This window comes from Scomber japonicus, chromosome 13, assembly GCF_027409825.1.
Source record: "Scomber japonicus isolate fScoJap1 chromosome 13, fScoJap1.pri, whole genome shotgun sequence".
NCBI classification, from domain to species: Eukaryota; Metazoa; Chordata; class Actinopteri; order Scombriformes; family Scombridae; genus Scomber; species Scomber japonicus.
Genome location: NC_070590.1, coordinates 6819354 through 6842561, shown reverse-complemented (window position 1 = coordinate 6842561; position 23208 = coordinate 6819354). Strand labels below are relative to the sequence as shown.

Here is a 23208-nt window from a genome sequence, read left to right as displayed (position 1 = left end):
CCTTGCTGTGCTGTGTGGGTGGGTGTGATGCAAGAGAGATGTATTCAGAGAGAGCGCACCATTTCTCCGAGGGGGGACTATCAGTGAGAGAACAGGAACTGAACTATCATTCACCTTTTTTTTACTGTGTGTTGGACCACAGTCAAGAAGTTTGTTCATTAATCAGGAACAGTCCGAACTCCTCGTTGTGTAGTTTTAGCTACAGCTGCAAAGATTAGGCGAGCAGCACTAACTCAACTGATTCGGTTACTTTGGCACACCGCTACCCTCCTCGTCCTCACGGAGGCGCTGGACAGACTGGTGACGCTCTGATGGACGGCGATTGTTGGTGACGATGAAGAAGGAAGCTAGATAATGAGCCATGAGCCACTGCTGTCAGACTCTCCGTGTCCACACAGGAAACAGAGAGAGAGTCAATAGAAGTTCATTAATGGCTCGTTATTAAAGTTAGTGTTTTTAGAGACGCTGTCCAGTAAGTGTGTGTCAGACCAGTATATCGGTCAACCAATACTACTAGTCAATACTGGGCCCATATGTTGATATCGGCCTGTATGTTGCCCGGTATCCACTGATATATTTTTTGTATTTTTGATGCACTTATTAGGGTTACTATGACAACTAGGACTTTTCTTTTGTCTTTTGAATCTATTTTAACTTTTAATATAAACCTTTTCTCATATTGACATTATTGATATTACTCATTTTAAAAAAATCTATTTATTTATTTTTACTTATTTTATTTAAAGTTTTTTTAAATCATTTTTTATTTTTTCTTGCGTTCATTGGTCTAATTTTTTTTATCTTTAATTTGTTTTTATTCCTTTTTTTAATGTATTCTTTTGTCAGCTTGTCAATCAACTAACTAAAGCACTTTTAACTGTATAAATAAAGTTTGATTTAATAGGATAAGGTAGGGCTGTGCAATAAATCAATATTATATCAATATTGTGATATTTTATAGATCGTCTTATATTTTGAATGTCGTAATATTGTGATAATAGAATAAGTGTTTTTTCCTGCTTTTAAAGGCTGCGTTACAGTAACTGAGCTTATCAGACTGTTATATTATCTGTTTTTATCTACGCAGTCATTATATCCACGTTACTGATGATTATTTAATCAAAAGTCTCATTGTCAAAGCACCAATAGTCACCCGTACAATATTGTCCCAAGTATCGATATGGAGGTATTTGGTAAATATTGTGATATTCTGCCCGTATCGCCCATCTCTTGGACGAGGTTCTAAGGTTTTATGTGTACTCGATCAGAAGTAGCAGAGCCACCAAAAGTCCTGATTGCAGCCCTCTCGTCTGCAGTCTGACACGTGAATTTCCCCTCGGATTGTATTTCCAGTGTTTACAGGGTCTCTAGCAGCTCGAGCAGAGCCTATTAACATGTTGACATCAGCCGCTTGCTGAAAGGTTGCTGCTTAGCCCACACAGCGCGTTCACGCCAACTGTCACATCAATCAGGGTTTCCCACAGCACAACTCCTCCAAGAGCGAGACGTAGGTTTTGACTCCGCATCGTCTCAGATCACCGGAGAGGATTTCTGAACGCCGACTCTAAACCCCGACCTGACCAGACGTCTCGACAAGCAGAGTCTCAGAGCTTCTGGGGAGTCGATACTTGACAGTCCATTTGATTATTTTTCGTTTTGGGAACAGGCTCTTCAACTTTTAATGACTGCAGATTTCTCGCAGCACAACAACACAATCTTTTTGAAACATGTTTGCTTTGGTTGGTCTTGTCTGGCCAAGGCGGTGAAATAAATAAATATATATATATATATATATATATATATATATATATATATATATATATATATATATATATATATATATATATATATATATATATATATATATATATATATATATATATATATATATATATATATATATATATATATATATATATATATATATATATATATATATATATGAGACCAGAGCTGCCAACGGCCAAAACACAACGAAAAACAACCAGAAATTCAACAATAACTCCAATTTACTGAAATATTATACTTTTGAAGACAATGAGACTAGTGAGATTTCTCTTTTTGTCCAATTAAAAACATAAAACACTGATATTTAATGCTCAATATAGTCACAGATAACCCCAACTATAATGTGCATAGTTCCTTTATAATCAAAGAAATAAACATATGTATGTAAATCACAGAAAGTGAAAGTGAATGCATGCCCCATTGCTTACAAATTGGCATATATTGATTACCATGGCAACTCCAATATCCTGCAATATTGCACATTTGAAGACATATCTAACCTTTCTTTTTCACTTTATTGAAGTAGTCAGTTTCATTTCTGCTAAAACTGTGAAATTAAAACATACCTAGATCAATCCACATATATGTTCATTTATATATATTAGGGCTGCAGTTAATGATTACTTTATCAATTAAACCTTCTATCTTATGTAGAAATGGTGAAAAATGTTTTATTATCTTCCAGAGTCCAATCTGACCACTCAGATTTCTCTTTTTGCCCAGTTTAAAACACATTAAACACAGATATTCCATTCACAATATTGACTTATGTGCTTTGTTCCTTTATAATTAAAGAAAAAAATATATGAATGTAAATCACAAAAAGTCAATGCATGCCCCATTGCTTACAAATTGGCATATATTGATTACCACGGCCGAAAGAGCAACTCCAATATCCTGAAATACTGCACTTTTGAAGACATATCTAACCCTTCTTGTTTCATTTCTGCTAAAACTGTGAAATTACAACATACCTGGATCAATCCACACATATATAAACATATATTAGGGCTGCAGCTAATGATTACTTTCTTATCAATTATATAGAAATGCTGAGAAATAGTGAAAAATGCCTGTTATATATCTTCCGGAGTCCAATCTCCAGACTCAGATTTCTCTTTTTTGTCCGTCAAACAGTTTAACCCTTAAACAGGCAAGGTGCACCAGGAAATACAGACTCTTAACCCTCCTGTCGTCCTCCCGCCCCTCTCTTTTGACTGTTCCTTTCTTCCTTCCTTCCTCCTTTCTTTAATTTTTCCTTCGTTCTTTCCTTCCTTCCCTCTTTCTTTGCTCCCTCCTCCCATACTTCTTTCCTCACTTCCTTCCATCCTTCCTTGCTTCCTTCCTCCCTCATTCATTCCTTCCTTCTTTCCTTCCTCATTCCTTCCTTCCTTCTTTCCTTCCTCATTTCCTTCTTTCCTCCCTCTCTCCCTGCTCTCCTTACTTCCTTCCTCTTTTCCTCCCTCCCTCCTTACTCCTTTCCTTCCTTCCTTCCTTGACTTGAGGACAACAGGACTGTTCAGTTGTCTTTGCCTTGAATTGGGAGGATTAGATTGTTAGACTTAAAGCTTGGTGTAGTTCTGTAACACATATTACCAAAATATATTATAAATATGTGTCAATGTTTTACTTTAGGTACAAATGAGGTAACTAGTAACACCAAATTATGTTTTTTACGTCTCATTTCCCACTCCTGCCGGTTTAAGGGTTAAAACACTTGCTTTGTTCCCTATGATTAAAGAAATGAATATATTAAATACAAGCTTTAAATAGGCATATATTGAGTAGCATAGTGACTGTATAGTAAAAAGCTTTTCTTACTCATGTTAATGGATCATATCGGCAGCAGCATCATAGCAGGTCGAGGCAGATGGCCGCCCACCTAGAGTGCGGTTCTGCTCGAGGTTTCTTTCCCATTAAAGGGGAGTTTTTTCCTCTCTAGCTCATGTGGGGAATGTTGAATCTCTATAAATTAAATCAAAGAGTACAGTCTAGACCTGCACTATGTGAAAAGTGCTTTGAGATGACTTTGGGTGCTATATAAGTGAATAAAATTGAATTGCAATTGAATCATGATGTTATATTTATATATTTGTAGGTCAGCCTCATGTGACACTAAAGCTCATTACGTAATGTTACACAGCATTGTACTCTTCATTTATTCATTTGTGTCTCTTTTTAATGTATTTTTGTGGGTTGTGTGATTTTGAAAGTGAATAAAACATCAAAGGCAATTTAAATAAAGAGAAAATCAGCAAATGTGATTAATCTGCAGTATACTAATCTACAAACTAATAAGTATGCAATTACAATTTGAAATAGTCTTATTTTGTAATGTTCTTTTTCTAATTATAGTTCTGGGTTTTTTCATTATTTATTCAGCTTTTTATTTAAAAAAAAAAATCTGTCTCTATAGCGGAGGTGGAGAGATGACGCCGTTAGTCTGAACACACTGTCAGCACTTTTCATGGTGACTATTTCTTAAGTTGAAGAGAGAGAAAAAAATTAAAAAAAAATGGCTCCAATAAAAACACTTTATAGTCATATTTCTTCAAACCTGAGCAAATAAACTATCTGCATGGACAGACGCCACGAGGGGTAAGTGGGAAAGTATGTCTCCCCGTAATTTGGAGGAAGTGACCGTTTAACAGCAGGGCCAACAGGAGGCCATGACAGCTTAGTCCATCTGCTCATCCGCCTGCTTCCAAAAATATGATGATTCACAATAAATTTGAGTTAATTGTATTTTTATTTTTAATCGTGTGTGTCGTGTTTCCATCAACTCAGTCTTTTTTTTTTTTGGCGACATGAAATTTACTGTGGATATTCATGATCTCCATGAAAGTAGGAAAAACGAGGATAAATCTGTCATCAGGTTTTTTTTCCATCCAAAAAAGTTTTGTTCCGTGAGTATTTAATAACCATCGAGGCTTCTCGAGAGGCCGCTAGAGGGGCCGAGCTACTCTCAGTCTTACTGAACAATAAGATGAAGTACCCAGTTTATCCTTTAATGTTATGTTTGTGAAGTTAATAATAATAATAATAATGATAATCCTTTATTTAAGCAGCGTGAGTCCTTTCCAATAACGTGTGATGATGAGGAGTTAAAACAGTAACTTATATAAATAAATAAATCACTGTTAAAGCAGCTCTGAAAAGTGATTTTTTATCTTTTGTGTTTTTTTGGGTTTTTTTTTAGTCTAAATCTTGGAAGCGTTAAAAAAGAAAGGAGAAAGAAAACAGTTTTTCTCACAGCAGCTCAAAGCCTTGTTTCTTTTTCTTTTTTTTTCTCTCGATGGCAGTGAGAGTGCCTCGATTTCCCCCTTCTCCAATCATCTCATATCTGCTCCTCTCATGAAATGTGTTACCCCCGTCACTGCTACCATTCACTCGTGCACAGCATTGGCCTGCAGGTCCACTCCCCCCTTCCTCCTCCTCCCCATCTCTCCCTCCCTCTCTCCCACCCTCTGGCACTCTCCACCACCTCCCTAAAATGTAGGTCACATACAGCTGCTGTAGGAGTATTTGTTTGCCTGGCTGTCACCTCTCATTACACCCCCCCCCCCACCCATTCCCCTTCCCCTTCTGCCCCCTTCTCCATCTGCAACATCTGAAGTGTGTGAGGTCATGAGCAATGCCACTCCTTTAATGTTTAATGCTTGTTTTACTACAACTACACAAACAGTAGCCTAAAAGTTGGCGATAGATTATTAATGCTGAAGTGACAGCGTAATAGAGAGTAGATTCAAGCATCAAAGCAGAGGACATTATTGAAGCCGTAATGTTTTTTTTTTCCTTCCTTCCTTCCGACTTTATCATCTGTAAAGATCTGGGTGAATGATTCGACTGCCAAGCAGCATTAACGTACTTCAGTGACAAGCAGGGAACGTTTAACGAGATGGTCTTGACTGGAAATGCAAGGCGTACAAAACTTGCCCGCACACATTGTCCGTTTTCTCTCTATCTGCTGAGATGGCAGGGGAGGGGTTGGGGAGGGGGGGATATGTCCCTCAGGGGGGGAGTTAGGGGGGAGTTAGAGGTATTAGAGTCATTACTCTGACCTTTATTTGCCCCCCCTAGTCTCTACTGAACCCTGTGTGACTTGTGGAGGGGGTGGAGGGAGACAGGGTGGGGTGGGAGTTGTGTGGCCTGTCACAGCGTCTCTCGGAGGGACAAGACACACTTTGCAGTCAGCTGGGTCAAGCCTGTCGGTAATGACGAGCGAGCACGAGCCCCAGGAGGCGAACACATGCTGTGAGCGCCTGACAGAGACGCACTTTAACATATTTGTCAGGCCTGGCCGGCCGTGCCCATCTCTACTTCTTATCCATCACAGAGGTCAATATTCACTTTTTAAATCCCCATATTTAGCATTTAGCAAGGTTTAATGGTTTATAAAACACTATAATGTAGCTGATAAAAGGACAGTTGAATGTTTATTAACATACAGAATTGGTTAACTAACATCTCCTATTAAGACATATTTTATATTAATATAACTGTTTCATTATATTGTTTTTCATTATCAGTTATGGGCGCTCACAGGAGGAGTTATATATTGCTTATAACTATGTTATAGCATGTTATTGACCATTTAATAACTGTCTATATACTGAATATTAATGCTAAATAAAGGGAATTAAAATATTACCAACTTGGCATTTGTGGCCCTTATAAATAAGTGTAATTTTATATATACTTTATATATATATATATATATATACAGTCAAGCCCGAAATTATTCATACCCCTGGCAAATTTAGTTACTTTTATTCAACCAGCAAGTTGTTTTTTGACCGGAAGTGACACAGGCGTCTCCAAGAAGATAAAAAGACGATGTACAAAAGGCATCATTGTGGTAAAAAAAATATTTCAGTCAGCTTTTATTTACATTTGAACAAAAAGTGGCATGTCCAAAAGGGGTATGAATAATTTCGGGCTTGACTGTATATATATATATATATATAGTCACTATAAAATGAACAAACCTCAAAGCTAAAACCACCAGAAATCCACCAAAAGCCCCTTTAGGTCCTTCTTATTACAACTTGGGTCTTATTTTGGTCATTAATGTAGTTGTAAGCAGATATAAATACTCTTAAAGGTTTATTAATGTACAGAATGTGTCAACTATTTCTCCTATTAAGACTTATTGTATATTAATAACATGAATAAACTCTGCTTACAACTATGTTATAGCATATTATCACCATTAAATAAATGTTTATATACTGAATATTAACGCTAAATAAAGGGAATTAAAGTGTTCCTAACCTTTCATTGGTGTCACTTGTAAGTAATAGCAATTGAGGTCTTTTTGTCTCAAAGCTAAACCCACCAAAGAACCAGATCTTAAAGGGATAAAGCTTATTATAACTTAGCTTCTATTTTTGTAGTTTTGGCCATCGTTTCGCTCAGTTGATAATGACATACTTGCCATGTTTAATATTTTCAGATCTTTTTTGGGGGGGGGGTTTGGGGGGGAGTTAGGTTTACATTTTATGTCTTTTGTTAGACCGCCAACAGTAGAGAGAGATGGCAGGAAATGAGAGGATAAAGAGAGATGTGAAATGACATGCAACAAAGATCCCCGTCCAGATGTGAATCAGAGACGTTGTGGTTCATGAGGGGCTTTTTTCTTTTTTTTTCTTTTTTTTTTTTTTTATATAATTTCCATCATAAAGAAAGAGATTTTAAAGTTAACTTACACCACCTCCTCAGGAAGCTCTCTGAAATAAATATGATTTGTTAGAACAATTCAGGGCTTTAATGATTTCATTTTAAAGGGTAGTTCCACTGAATTCCTGGTTTCAACAGTTTCCAACTCTTTTTTTTTTTTTTTTGAGGTCATCATATCTGTGGCTGGGATCTTTGTTTCTGAACACACTGATATATCTGACTTTACATCTAATAACAGGAAAGCATCTAAACAAACAACATGAGCATGAACGCAGCAGCAGCAGCAGCTTCCTGTGCCATGAGATTATTACCAATATCTCACATTTCACAGCTTTCACCTTCAAATAAAAATGTTTATTCAGGTTTGTTTACAGCCATATCTGATTGCTCACCCTCATTTTTCCAGATCTCAACACATATTTAGTTCTTTGTGGTTTTTTTACAGTATTAAAAATGATCACCAAAACTAGTAAGACAATAAAAAATGATCCTCACAGCCTTGAAATGAACTTACAAGTCAATGTAAGATAAGTAGAAATGAAATAGAGTGGAATTACCCTTTCTTTTTTTAAAGGAAAAAGAAGAGGCTTTCAGTTTGTATCTTCTTCAATTTGACATTTTGTATCGCAGTGTCAGAAAAATATCTCCCCACTCATCACGTCACTGCTCGCTTGTTCCTGATCTAATGTTTGATATGAGCAGGTTTGAATGTTGTGTGGCAGATTAAATCTGATGCGGGGTCTTACTGAGCTGCTGCTGCTGCTGCTCACATGTTTTTGATAAGGCTCCCTACATTTTTTTATTGTATTGACACAGACATAAATAATTCAAATATGACCCGAGTGTGTGTGTGTCTGTGTGTCTGTGTGTGTAACCTCTCAGGGATTCGTGGTGAGGAATGATGTCCAAAAAAAAAAAAAAAAAAAAAAGAGCTGGGAAGATGTAATAAAAACATTCATCCATATTTATTGTTTAGTTGAAGTTTCATAGGTTTTTATTGAGTGCAAACGGGAGAAATGAAAAAAAAAGAAAATCTACAGAAAGTAATACAGGCAGATGGTAAAAATGAGACTCTGAGATGGATTTCAGTTTCGTGGTCAAACCGAACTAAGACCAGCGTCCTAAAATAGCTCAAAGTTTAATATTTACAGCCCCCGTTTTCCCTTTTTTCTAGCCAAAAACTGTCCACCCCATCACCGCCATCTCCTCATCAGCACATACCCTAAAGGCTCTTTGTGATTTGGAAAGTAATTTTCTCTACCGCGGTTTCTTGGTTACTGGAGTTCCCTTTCCAGCTCCAGTGAAGTCATACCTCCTCTCCTCTCCTCCTCCTCCTCCTCTTCCTCCTCCCTCCGCATGCATCACTGATGTTTCTTTGTCGTTGCAGAGTCTCGTGGCCTGAGGCGCAGCCTGCAGACAGCGCAGAACCTCCTGCAGGAAGAGGTGGCTCGTGCAGAGGAGCACTCAGAGGTAAAACTTGTTGTTTTCGCCGGGAATCAAACACGACGAGCCTTCATCGCTCGTGTGTGATTCTTGGAAAGACTGGAAAGATGTCTGTCCAGTCTGATCTCTAAAGGCACAATATACTTATATACTTTAGATCAGGGGGTGTCAGACATACAGCGCCACCACTGGATAGCTGAAGCATGAAAATAAAAGTAAAGTAATTCCAATTTTTGCTATTCTGGCCTGTTTTCACTCACCATTCAAAGTCAAAGCTTGAGCTCTAACTTGAGAAAATTGACTTGCAATGTGATTCAGATTGAAATGATAAAGTCCCCTCAGTGGGTTTGGACATATTCTGTCAGTATATCTTACCATTTTAACCCCAAAGTTACTTTTTCTTGATATTTTATAAACAAGCTTTTTCTGTGACGAGCATCATTAAAACAAAACTGTGTTCCTGGCTCACAAACAAGCACTTTAATGACACTGAACCTGGTAACCACTCAGGATTTGACACCTTTATATTGATGCACTTGTTAAGGATAAGAGGGGCAAGTTAAACTATGAGGAGCCTACTTCATGCACAATGCTGCTTCCGAGGTTTTTCAACCCTGACCAGAATACATATCGTGGTTATATTTAAACCATTCATATATTGAACATTGTGCAAAATGTCAATCAGCAACTTCTGTACAAAGCCTGAGGTATAACACTGTTGAAATATTTATTAAGACATCTCAGACTGTTCATCAAATATGTACATCCCTGATTAAGATAGATAGATTGATTAGATAGGTAACTTGTCTTGGACTCTGCAAAACTAAACCCGTCACCAAATATGGGCACAACACACGCACACATAACTTTAAGTTTAAATTTATTGCACATAAAAGAAAGAAAAAACACAGAATAATATGATATATGATAGTGAGAGCAGCGTAGTATGATGTTGCATTACTTAATTAAGAAGGAAAAGTATGGATAATCTCTTAAATGGTAAGATATTGAATACACACACACACGCACACAAAACATAATAATAATGAACAAATGTAGTGTCCAGTGCAGAAAAGAGTCAGTTCAGGTTTATACTTGGCCTGCAGGCGAAACGGAAACGCCAAAACAGCATCCTCACACCATGAAGGTTATAGCATGTCTGCCATCATCCATCCAAACAACAGACAACAGAAATGATTCCTCCTGAAGGGCAACACACGACATTGAACTTATCACCCGCCCTTGCAATAACCTCCTATTTAGTTTAAACTTTTATTTTTTGTAATCCAGCTGATATAAAGGACCAAAAATGTTTCAGCTTCCACTTCTGAGCTCTGTATATGGAGTTTACACCGGTCACAGAGAAAGAGAGAGAGACAGAGAGAGAGAGAGACTGGAGACTGTAATGATCTCTCTGAACCAGATGTGACAACTTTTGATTTTGATGAGACAGGAAGGTTTCCGAACCACGCAGTCATCACAAATCTGACTACACACACACACACACACACACACACATAGTCAGCAGTCCACCGACGTTTGAGAGCAACTTCAGCTACAGAAATCCCTCCGCATACTGTTCAATCCTGCACTCAGATTTTACAGTATCATGGATTTTTTGAAACACAACTTATAAAAACAAACTGATGAGTACAAACCAATTCAGAATACCGATGTATTTCATCACACAACGTTAGGAACACTGCGCCGCGCCACACTTTTTCAGGCGGGAACCTTTTCAGTGTTGCGTTTCTTGCTGCTCAACAAACAGCAGAAGATGTTTGCCTGCCGAGCGAGTTACCATGACGATAGTTCACACAGGTTTTTAATCATTAGTCAGTAAACTCAGCATTGTCTGACGCAGGCTGGAAACTCTGCACTTTTATTTACAGTTAAAAACATTTCGCTTTTATTTTGAAAAATACCGTGATATACATTTTTGGTCATACCGCCCAGCACTAGTAGGGGGTTTTTAAAAAAAGAAAAATACATAAAACACATTTAAAGGAGCAATTCAAATAAAATTAAAACTCAAATAAAGCTCTCTGATAAAAGCATGTTTTTAAAAAGGGACTTAAAACAGATGATTTCCTCTCACCTATCCTTCTCTGCATCTTGCTACTAGTTGTTAATACTAGTTGAGCGTTACTTTCTGATATATATTTATTTAGACATACATTCAAGAATCATCTGCTTCAGAACACTTTTGATGGGACGTTGTATGTTTTAATTGTTGCAGATGGTTCATGTGATTTTGAAGGCTGCACAAAAATGTAAAAAAAAGTTGCATTTTATTTTAATTTTTGTAAACTGTGGGTCACATTTAGGTAAAGTCCAGTTAAAGTAAATGTGTAAATGTTTTTTTTACCGCTCTCATGGGTCACATTAGGAGAGTCCGTCAAGTGTAAGGTGTTGAGGGTGTTTTGACTGCTCTTTTTATGACCCTGAACAGTGTGTGAGGGTGAACATGTTCAGTTGAGTGTGCTCACTGACACTCACCTGTAGGCTCGTGTTAAATAACTCATCACAACATGCCTGTACAGACACGACAGGCAACACTCATGATGGAAAAAATGCAATCAGTGGGCCTTCTTCTTCTGTGGGCGCTGTAGATATTTTAGGACAACAGCATCTTAGCATTGTATTGTACTGTATTGTATCTGTTGTAATATTTATTTTTGATTTAATTTACTCAGAGTAAATCCTCCAGTCGTGATTACCTGCTCAGTGAGCTCATGGAGATTATACTGTTTAAGGCTGCAGTCAATACATTCATTCTCTCACTCAATTAAAGAAAAAAGGAAAACCATTTATGGAGATTTACTCATCCCACATTTACTTTGAAACATTGTTCAAAATGCTTCACAGATGAGTGACAATGAGATAATAAGAAACTGTAAAACTATTTGACTAACACACAAAAATGGAAGAAAAACCAACAAAACAGATTTTTTAACAAGATATAATTGTAAATAGAAGTCAAGCTAAAATTCTAATAACATGTTCTGCTCCCTTTTGAGGAAATAAATAGCTCCTAAACAGAGTATAAAGGTGTGGACACACAGGAAGCGTCAGCAGTGCGTGTGTGAACGTTTATTTCGGCGCCTGTTTTAACAGATCAGAGCGTCAAGCCTCGTCTCAGCAAAAATAGACAGTGGAAATGATCTGTTGGTCGTCACGTTGACTAAAAATATTCTACCTTTCATTACAGTTTCAATGTCTGTATGTGTAGAATATATCACTGACAGATAGGCCTGTCACAATAATTATCGACTCAACGTACAGTAATGTAATGATCAGCGTCATCATGTCTATATATCGACTTACCATATCATACATGGACATGACCTTGATCATTTTTTTTCAACCTCAGTAGTGCCACACTTCACATTAGCAGCTAATGGCGCTCTTCCACTACACAGTTCCAGCACTGCTCGACTCGACTCTGTTCCAGGAACGATCTTTTCCATTACAAAGAAGTACCTACTCAACGTGGGCGGGGTCGTCATAGCACGGCTCCGCGAAACTGCCGTGACTTCTTTTTATACGCGACACAAACACATAAACAATGGAGGACATGGAGGCAGTGGTGTACTTGCTGCTGTATGTGGCTTTCTGTCACACACAAAGCAACAACATTGAGCCGTATGGCTGTAACGGTGTTGCCGGTATTTAAAAATGCCGGGTTTGATTCTTGTGTGGGACGGCTCATGACTCTTCCAGTGACAACTCTTCTGACCAATCAGTGGCCGGCAGTCTGTTGATGTCATTTAGTATCGGCTCGGCTCGCTTGGAACCTCAGCAGAGCAGGTACTAAAAAAGTAGCAGGTACCAGGTACTATCCCTAGTGGAAACGCAAAAAAAACTGAGTCAAGTCGAGGCGAGCTGGAACTGTGTAGTGGAAAAGCGCCATAAGAGGTTGTTCATGTCACATTGGCTAAGTCCTGAGTGGACACTGCAGAAGATAAATAAGTCTGTCCCCAACCATAATGGCTGTCTGTGTTTTTATAAAAGAGTAGCGCCTAACCAGCATTAAAAGTGGTGTTTACAAAACTCACTCTAGCTTTCTATTCTCCTTATCAACATGGACATATTTAGTTTTGCATCCTCACAGCCAGTTTTGGAGGATAGTCAGTTTAGATGCTAACTGCTGTCACGCTGTCTGTCCTCGTAAGCTGTAGTTAAACATCCTGCGAGGTTAAAGGAGCGTCATTTTGATGATTTGTGTCTGCAAAAACAGCTGACATTTGTGATTTCAGTTGGATTAAAATATATAATCCTCTCTGAGCTGCAACACATAGTTGATTGACAGAAAATTAATCTCAAAACATTTTGATAATCAGTTAATTGTTTCAGTCATTTCTCTAAGGGAAAAAAAATTACAAACATTACTTAGTTTCCAGCTTCTTAAATATGAATTTTTGTTTCTTTTTTTCAACAACACATATAATGTATTTAGCTTCTGGACAGTTGATCAGATATATTAAAAAAACAGACTGGAGACGTCACAGCGGCCTCGGGGAAATAGTGAGTGACATTTTTTTAAACATTTAATAAACCAGATAATTAAACGTCTAAGCCAGATAATGATCAGTAGATGGAGCGATAATGAAAATAATAATTTGTTGCAGCCTTAATCTTTTTTGGTACATACTGTCTTTTATATTTTTTAACAGATCATATGGTTTATGGCTCAAAATACCAGTAAATGAACTTAAACTTCTTCATGCATTTATAATCCGCCTTGTTTTAAACCCCTGCATGTTCTTTTAGCTTTAATCTAGACAGTGAAGGGAGTCTTACTCACAGATGAAACCCACACCGCTGCTCCAGGCTCGGATTGATCCGTTCAGCAGCAGCAGCAGCAGCACACCTCCCCTCTCCACACCTCCTCACATCACCCCCCTCCTCTCCGCCTCACATGGCTCCAATCGATGCCTCCACGACTCTGTCATTAAAGCGGCCGTCGACTGATTGATTAAATAACACCAACCACGAGCTAAATGAAAACACCTCAGCTGCATTTATGAGACTTATTACATTCTCACACTGTCTGGTTCAAATAACTTGTTGAGGAAATTTTAGAAGATGATAGTCCAATTGAAGAGAATCTTCATGTGGGTTTAACCCATTCAACTCAATAAATCTTTCTTGTCCAAGCAAGGAGGGCAAAAAGGTCGACTGTAGTTAATTATTGATGGCAGGAAAGGAGTCTAGAGACCCTGTATCTCCACCCAGAGGGCAGAAGGTGGAACTGTGTGTGGTGGGATCGTCCAGCCAGGATGGAGGCGGACTTGCATCACTCGCTTTCTGTAGCTTTGTCCTTCTTCCTGCCTTAATTAGACCAAAACCAACAGATCAGGACAAGAGTTTAAAATGATTCAGTAAAAGATCTATTAAAACAGAGTCCACATTAAAATAGTTCAGCCTCCTCATTAAAACTAGTCTTTGTTGTGCTCTACAGTGGATGGTTGCTATTTATCGCCCATGATTGTGCCCAATAACAATCTAAATTGTGTTGTCAATCACTCAATCTTTACTTATGTAGAGCCAAATCACAACAAAACTAATCTCAAAGCACTTTTCACACAGAGCAGATTTAGTCTGCACTCTTTAATTTAATTTATAGAGACCCAACATTCCCACATGAGCAAGCACTTGGCGACAGCAGCAAGGAAAAACTCCCCTTTTAATGTGAAGTAACCTCAAGCAGAACCGAACTCTAGGTGGTCGGCCATCTGCCTCGACCGGTTGGGCTGATTGTCTGCTGTGGCGGTGTGATAGAGAGTGTGTGGGGGTTTGCTTCAATCAGCATGTCTTTATTAGTCTGGTTAAAGCTCTTTTTATTAGTTTAGTTTATTTATTTAGATTACCCGTAAGCAACTATCCTTCGACACGAACTTCTCACAAGTAGACGATAACCATGACGATACCACATGACACAACATACAACATACACATACAGCTTAACCTCACATACAACATAAAATAAAACATTTAACCCCTCTGTTCTCCTTGGGACAATTTTGACCCGGGAGGATGACACACATTAACCTTAAAAAATGAGGTATAATTTCATTTAAATGAGGCCTATTGACCATAATTTCCAAAAATATGTGTAAAACCTGGCAATAAGTTGGAATGAAGTTGACTAAAAAGCTCCAACATAGAATTGGGTGATAATTTCTACCATTATGCTTCATAAACAGTCAAACCAAACCGGGTCAATTTTGTCCCCTAGGGCATATCCGATATCAATATGAGTGCATCTCTCTCATCACCGAGCCAGTAGCCACGGAGACGGACAGAGCACTCACTGCTGCTGCCGCTCAAACTGTATAAAAAAAATCAACTCTGGGCTTTCTCCCGCCGCCAGTAAAAAAAAAAAAAAGCTCCGGATCAGAGCAGAATCCGCTGTGACTCGCGGGTGTTATTTGTCCCGGAGCTCCGGCTCTGCTCCCGGTGCTCAGCAGCTGTCCGTCCCTTCCATCCATCCGCTGCATTAATAAACATCTCACACACTCGGAGTCAGCGCTGCGACATCGCTCCAAGTATAGCTGAACAACTTTATGTGCTCCAACTACAGTGGGAAAATCACACTCCACCCTCAGTTTGTTATTCTCATACAGGCAGGTGAGATTCCCACTCATACTAGGCCTATCATTTATGTATTTATTATATAAGTACCGTACTGTACCGTCCTCTTCCGCTTAGCCGGGGTCGGGTCGCAGGGGCAGCAGCCTAAGCAGGGAAGCCCAGACTTCCCTCTCCCCAGCCACTTTGTCCAGCTCTTCCCGGGGGACCCGAGGCGTTACTAGGCCAGCCTCGGGGTCTCCTACCGGTGCTTTTAATTAATTAATTAATTAAATTCACAAAGTGCTTCACAAGAATAAAATTGGAAAAGACAATAAAGATGCAAACATTAAAATCTATGAAGCGAGAATGAAGCAAGAAAAACACAAAAGAAATTAAATCCATATTAACATGAAGACATTTGTGTTTAACATGTATATTAAATATTGACATTCATTCATTGCTTTGTGCTCTAACAAGGAGAAAAGATCACTCTCTGTGAGGAGAGGCAGGAGTGGGGGGGGGATAGTTGACTTCTTGTAGCAATTCATGAATATTATCCATGCATGGAATCATTAACAGGTGAATTATAATCAAATAGCTCTGACATACAGCCAGCGAGTGTGTTAGGAAGACGCTGGGAACCGTTTTTTGCTAACAGCTCATCTGGTTTCTATTGAGAAGTGGTTGTTATTATGATGTTTCTGATGAAAACTAGTAATAAATACAGTAATCTGCAACAATATTACATCCTAATCCACAGTGAAGAACCGTGAGAGTTCATTTGAGAGTTTATTTCTTCAGATTACCTGCAGAAGCACGCAATCATACTTCTGGATGATCATCAAGATGAGATAAAAAACTGAACTTCTGAATGAGCTAAACATTTCAGATCATTTCCTTTCCTGGTCTCCGTCGTATTTATGTGTTTTACTCGTGAACATTTGTTGTTTTGAGATGAATCCAAGCAGCCTGGCGTCAACTAGACACCAATCAAATATATCTCTCTAACTATCTCCTCTGATCTCGGTCGCTCCAAATGAAGCCTGCAGACGGTCATTATTGGCTCAGTGGGGGGAGGAGGAAAAGAAAAAAACATTTAGATTGTTTATGATTGTTCTGCAGCAGCATTGACGCAGAAATAGAAAAGACAGAAAAGACATTAAAATGTGGAAAAAGAGGAAGAAAGGAGTGTTTTTGTGTTGGCTTCTACCCTGAAGACTCTGACCAACAGTCTCTTCTTCTTCTTCTTCTTCTTCTTCTTCTTCTTCTTCTTCTTCTTCTTCTTCTTCTTCTTCTTCTTCTTCTTCTTCTTCTTCTTCTTCTTCTTCTTCTTCTTCTTCTTCTTCTTCTTCTTCTTCTTCTTCTTCTTCTTCTTCTTCTTCTTCTTCTTCTTCTTCTTCTTCTTCTTCTTCTTCTTCTTCTTCTTCTTCTTCTTCTTCTTCTTCTTCTTCTTCTTCTTCTTCTTCTTCTTCTTCTTCTTCTTCTTCTTCTTCTTCTTCTTCTTCTTCTTCTTCTTCTTCTTCTACTTCTACTTCTACTTCTTCTTCTGAACTACTTCTTGTCTCCTGTGATCATATAAATCACTCATACCTCCTCAGTTTCACTATGAAACTAATAGAAATGAATATGTTTTAAAAATGAGAGATACATCTTACTTTATAAGTTATCTTATAAATCATCTCAGTATCCATGGTTACTAGATTTTGGTGCTAAATGGGAACACTTACCCTAACAGCTGAATCAAAAAGTGATCAAATGTAATAAATTAAATTACTTTGATTAAGTAATTGAAATAGTTGCATTACTTATTATAGTTTAAATAGATTAACTAGTAATCTGTAACCTAAAGCAACCTTCCCAACCCTGATCACTGAACACACTGAATTACACAAACATACTATTCTTAAAGTTTAATATAACTCCACATTCAGCTGTGGCTTTTCTTCTTCATTTTTATTAACAAGAAGCTGCAATGTTTGTTTTCTGCAGACAAAATTAAAGTTAAGCTTCACTTCGCCTGTAACAGCTGTTTGTATATTGTCAGCGTGGCCAATAAGACCGATGCATTCACTGTAACGTGGTTATTTAAAAGCCGCCAGGGCCAGATGGACGACCCTGAAAGTGCACAGTGGGAGGACAGGAAATAAACCACAGAAAGTCCAGCATGTCATTCATGTCATGTGATGAGTCCTGTTAATGGAGGGTTTACAATGCAGCACACATCTGTGGTCTCAGATTTAAAAGCTCCAAAGCTGAATTTTCTTAAATGATGGTCATATTTTGGACTTTTCACCAAAACCAATAAAGAATTGACGTACTTAGAAGTAGAGTTTGTGTGTGTGTGTGTGTGTGTGTGTGTGTGTGTGTGTGTATAAGTGTGTCCAAACCCTGATATATGTTCTTCATCGCTGCTGTCGACCTCCGTTATTGTCTGAAACTACATCAGTGAGCCACATGTTCCTACATCATGATGAACACGACCACTGTAGTACATTTATCAATAAAGAACACCAAATGTGTATTAATCCGCCCCTGAAAGTAGTCCCTAACAAATGTGGTGCAGTATTTTCCTCCTACATTTTACATTTGTTAAGAACTACAGAGCCCAGATGTTTCAACATATTGTTTTGCCTTCTTAAAAATGAAAGTATTGTACATATTATGCGTGTTAAGTAAAAGTATATGGACTCAGGTTTTGGTCTTTTATCTTTTAAATCAGTTAAATCTTTGTGTAAATGTGAGTATTTGTATCTTTTAAATAAAAATACCTCAAAAAAATGATAAGATAAGACGAGCAGGTCTGCATCGTTTGTTTTTCATGCCCAGAAGAAAACGAGGTCACAGAGAGAAACCAGGTTACACGTCTAACAGTCTATTAAGCAATTGGTCGATGAACAGTAAACTCAATAGCAGCTATTAGGGCTCAACGATCGTGAAAACAGATCTGATATGGCAAATGTGATCTGATTTGAGATATATGACATATGAAAGGGAATAACAATAATAATAGTCACAATGATAATAATAATGAACTTTATTTATAGGGAACCTTTCATACAAGAGATGTAACTCAAAGTGCTTCACGGAGAAATGATTGAATGATTATTATTGTCATTATACCAGCAGTACAATAAAAATGTGTGATGCTCTCACTAAATTAGATAAAAGACAAACACATCAATATAAAAAGCAAAACAAACACACTATGCAACTCTAAAAGAGATGCAGAGTTGCACCATGAGAGCAGCCTTGGTGTAAGGTAGCAGCAAATAAACAAATATAAAATGAAATAATTAAATTAGAAATTAAAAACAAATTAGACTATTTGAGTAAAAATAAGCTAAAATGACTAAATAAATATACGTTCAGCTGTCATTTAAAAAGAAAAAGATGATCATTTAATGATGATTAAATAATTAAAATAATTATTTTTATTTTTATTTATTAACTCTTTTTTTTTTCAGTGATCTGTACCAAACAAAGAATATGATGTTTTAGGTGAGGACGTCCCTGCAGCACCACAATATTTTATTTTAAATCCTATTTTTGGACAAATTTCGCCTTTTAACAAATATTGTGCCTCCTGTGATTTGATCATTACAACAGTCCGTATTACGATTGTGATAAAATTGTCAATAATTTTGATTAATTGTTCAGCTGTTGATTCAGCTTTTCTGCTTTCTGTTTAGTTTACTGAGTTTTTTTTGGGATAATTTTGGCTATTTTTTCTTCATAGATGACTCAAAATATCAGTCTGATTAACACAAAGAGGAAGTCCATTTAAACAGCTTAATTTCTGCAGGACTATCACGATTATTCAACCTTATTTTTTCTTTCTCCTGCAGTAACCTGGTCAATGTTTTTTGTTAGTTTTTTGGGTACATCTGAACTGACAGCACGGTAAAGAAGAGACGAGGTCCGAGGTGACAGAACAGCGTGTACAGTATTTCATCCTCACACTGCAAACGTGTCCAGGCTTCTTTTTTTCTTCTTCTTTTTTTTTTTTAGATAAAGAGCTTTGTGTCGGTTTGAGTCTGACTTTGAATTAAATGCAGGGATGCAGAGCGGAGTGTAATGATCTTTCCTTTCATCTCACCACACTGATGTCATGGAGATACCTTCCTCTTTCTGAAGTCGTTGCTATGCACACACTTCTTCTTTTTTTTTTTTTAAATGCAGAAACCTGGTTAGATACACAGCAACACATATATACATGACCATGAAATCAGACTGCACTGACAGAAACGTAGCCGTGTTAAACAGATTTTTCTAATCCCTCCGATTTTATGAAAACCTCTTTTTTTTTTTCTTGAGGAAATCAGGTTACTGCAGAGAGTTGATGTTCATCTAAACAGACATGAAGCGCTATAACTTCCCAGTCTGCCGTTATATGAACACTCAGGATTTAATTAAACAACCATATATGTGAATATGTGACCTGGTAATGTGCAGAGAAACTGACAATATATCTGCTGTAAACAGTCATTCATGGTAAAGATGTGATGTAAAGCACATTTCAACAAGAAGGTGATTCAAAGTGTTTTATATAAAACATAAAATACAACAAGACGAGACAGGATGTAAAAACAGCACAAAATATATTTAACCTTCCTGTCGTCCTCCCGGGTCAAATTGACCCTGTCTGTTTTGACTGTTCCTTCTTTCCTCCCTTCCTTCCTTCCTTCCTTCTTTCCTTCTTCCTTTCCTTCCTTCCTTCCCCTACCTCCCTTTCTTCCTCCCTTCTTTCCTTTCTTCTTTCTCCCTTCCTCCCTTCTTCCTCCCGTCTTTCCTCCCTCCCTCCTACCTTCCTTCATCCCTCCTTTCCTTCCTTCCTTCCTTCCTTCCTTCCTTCTTTCCTCCCTCCTTTCCTTCCTTCCTTCCTCCCTTCCTTCCCCTGCCTCCCTCCTTCCTTCCCTCTTCCTCCCTTCCTCATTTCCTCCCTCCCTTCCTTCTTTCTTCCTTCCTTCTTTCCTTTCTTCCTTCCTTCCTTCTTCCTCCCTTCTTTCCTTTCTTCTTTCTCCCTTCCTTCCTTCTTCCTCCCATCTTTCCTCCCTCTCTCCTACCTTCCTTCCTTCCTTCCTTCCTTCCTTCCTTCCTCCCTCCTTTCCTCTCATCTTTCTCCCTTCCTTCCTTCTTCCTCCCGTTCCTCCTTCTTTCCTCCCTTCCTTCCTTCTTCCTCCCTTCTTCCTACCTTCCTCCCTTCTTCCTACCTTCCTCCCTTGACTTGAGGACAACAGGAGGGTTAAATATGATTAAAAAGTGTTAAAACAATTATTTTGTACAGCTTTTGTTCACTTAATTCTTTCTTCTCCTGTCATATTATTTAAACAGATGTCTAGAGGGAACCAAAAAGAGGCTTTTTCGCCAATCTATCTGCATCGGTTGCCGTGGTAACAACATAGATAGGCTTAAGATACTCGAAAGTGTCAGCAGACGATTCGACTTCAACTTTGTTTGTAAAGCACTTGAAACACAACACAGTTGATTTTAAAGTGCTCTACACAAGAAAGAGAAATCAGACAACATTAACATTAATAATAAATGTAAAATGTTACAAAGAGCGTCTGTCTGCCATCTGTTGTCTCTGGATTTGATGTTACTCACAATGCGACACAAAAGACACTTTGAGGTCAGATTTGAGCGTCAGAAATGAGACAAAACTGTCAGAAATCCAGTTGGAATTTTAAACCAAATGTGCCTTTCATCGTGAATTTCTAAAAAAGATATGGGTTTATGGTGTCCATGTGGTTTAGTCAATTTAAAGTGAAAATAAATGTAACTTCAGCTTTTAAGCCATTTTGAGAGAATATATTAGAGGATTATGGTAAGTGGTGTAACCATAAAAACAGTAAATTCTCAATAAAACACCATATCAACTAGTTTGGCATGATCTTACATTATATCTTTTATATTAAATAAAGGTAATGGAATACAATTGTTCTGAATATTACATTTAATCTGGAGAATCATGTTAATCAGGAACCACTTAAATACATTGTAGGTGGATAAAATATTTAATATTTATCTTTTGTGGTTACACCATTTGACATTTTAAGGAGCATCTTGGGTTTTTTGGAAAACGGCGATCAACATATGTCAACACAAAACAACTAAATGATTCATTCAGTGGATTATCAATAGCTTAATTAATTATGAAAATATATATCTTGTGTCTTTTATGTCTGTTTTAAGATACAAACCAAACTCATTTAAACCATCACACACCCTTTTTATAGTGATTTCCAGTCATTTAGAGCTTTATTCTTCCATTTTGCATGAAAACACGAACTATGAGAGCTTGTTTCTGTGCCGAGAGCTATTTAAAAATGTACAGTAACAAAAAGGGGAAACTTGATCTCATCTCGCTCGCTGTGGGAACCCGCCGGATGTCTGTGATGATTACTTCACGACTGTAACTGCTGTCCTCAATGTTTCTGCACAACCAGACGAGGCCCAGACTCCGCTCCTCACATCCTGGGAACACATACAGACGCTGATCACAGGGCTTTTCAAGCGTTGCCAAATGTAACAGTTGCAGCTCATTGTTAGCAACCATTGTTAGCTTTGTAAAATGTACTTGAAGTGAGATATTGCAGCTGACAAACTATGCCAAAGTTCATGGGTAAACATCCCCCCGAGTTTATTAAATCCTCTTTTTTCTACTCATAGGAGTTTGTTTGAACGGTTCCCCGCAGTCGGACCTCCCTTTGTGTGTTGTCCTGCCTGCTAATGTTGGTTTATTTGTCTGCCCCCCCCGCTTCACAGGAGCTGCTGGAGAAGTTCATGGAGGGGAACGTAAGCCTGGATGAATTCATGGACTCTTTCCAAAGCTCCAGGAAGACGTATCACATCCGCCGGGCTCAAGCGGAAAAGATGCAAGATCTCGCCCAAGCCAAGCGGCAGCCGAGCAAAAGCAAGAGAGCGGAGGAGCCGACGAGCAAGATCCCCGAGGTGAAGAAGGACTCGGAGCAGCCACACGAGCCTCAGCGGCCCAACGGCTTCGTAGCACAAGGACCTCTTAGAGTGTTCCAGGTACGCTACGGCCTCACGCCGGCCATCCTCCTCCCTCATTACCCCGTTTCTCCCCCCGCCTCGGCTCCAAGCCTTCAAAGTAGTACGCCCACGTCCGAGCCCCAGATGGGACAGACCCACATCCTCAGCCCGGGCACCTCGCTCCCTGGACACGGCCAGCCGGTCGGCCTCAGGGTCATCGGACAGTTACCAGGCGGCTGGCCGGTTAACGGGCGGCCGGTGCGAGTGCAGCAGCTTTACAGGCCGAACCCTCAACAGCCTGAGCCGCCGTACCGATAAAGTTTCAAACCAGCGGAGGAAGGAGGGGGAAAGAGGAGAAGGCAGGAGGAAGAGGAGGGAAAAGGAGGATGATGAAAAGCCGGTTTGAGAGGTCTTCCAAGACGACGTGGGAACCACTGGCAGCACTGCTAACGTCCGTTTTTTCCGTTCTCCATCCATGACACACCAAACACGAGCAGAGATAGAGATAGAGAGGCGGCAAACGACAGGAACCGGAAGGAAGATTTATTTTTCATTTTTTATCTTTTTTTTTTTATTATTATATTTTTAATGTTTGTTTTTTGGTTACACTGAGGCGTGTGAAGCACATTTACGACCACAGAACGACATTAAACAAAAACAAAAACAGGATCTCATTATTCATTCATACAAGTTAGGACAGAGAGAGAGAGAGAGAGAGTCATCACAGTG

At 38.6% G+C, this 23208-nt stretch overlaps 1 protein-coding gene across 1 annotated transcript in view; it reads left to right on the top strand.

Moving 5' to 3' along the window:
• The window catches only part of vps37d (VPS37D subunit of ESCRT-I), a 49808-nt gene extending 26838 nt beyond the window's left edge, over positions 1-22970 (top strand). Inside the window, exons 3-4 of the mRNA XM_053331932.1 lie at positions 8855-8937; positions 22252-22970. Coding sequence (XP_053187907.1) covers positions 8855-8937; positions 22252-22797 — 629 coding nt within the window. The 3' untranslated portion in view covers positions 22798-22970. The remainder of the gene's footprint in view (positions 1-8854; positions 8938-22251) is intronic.
• The last annotated feature ends 238 nt before the right edge of the window (positions 22971-23208 follow it).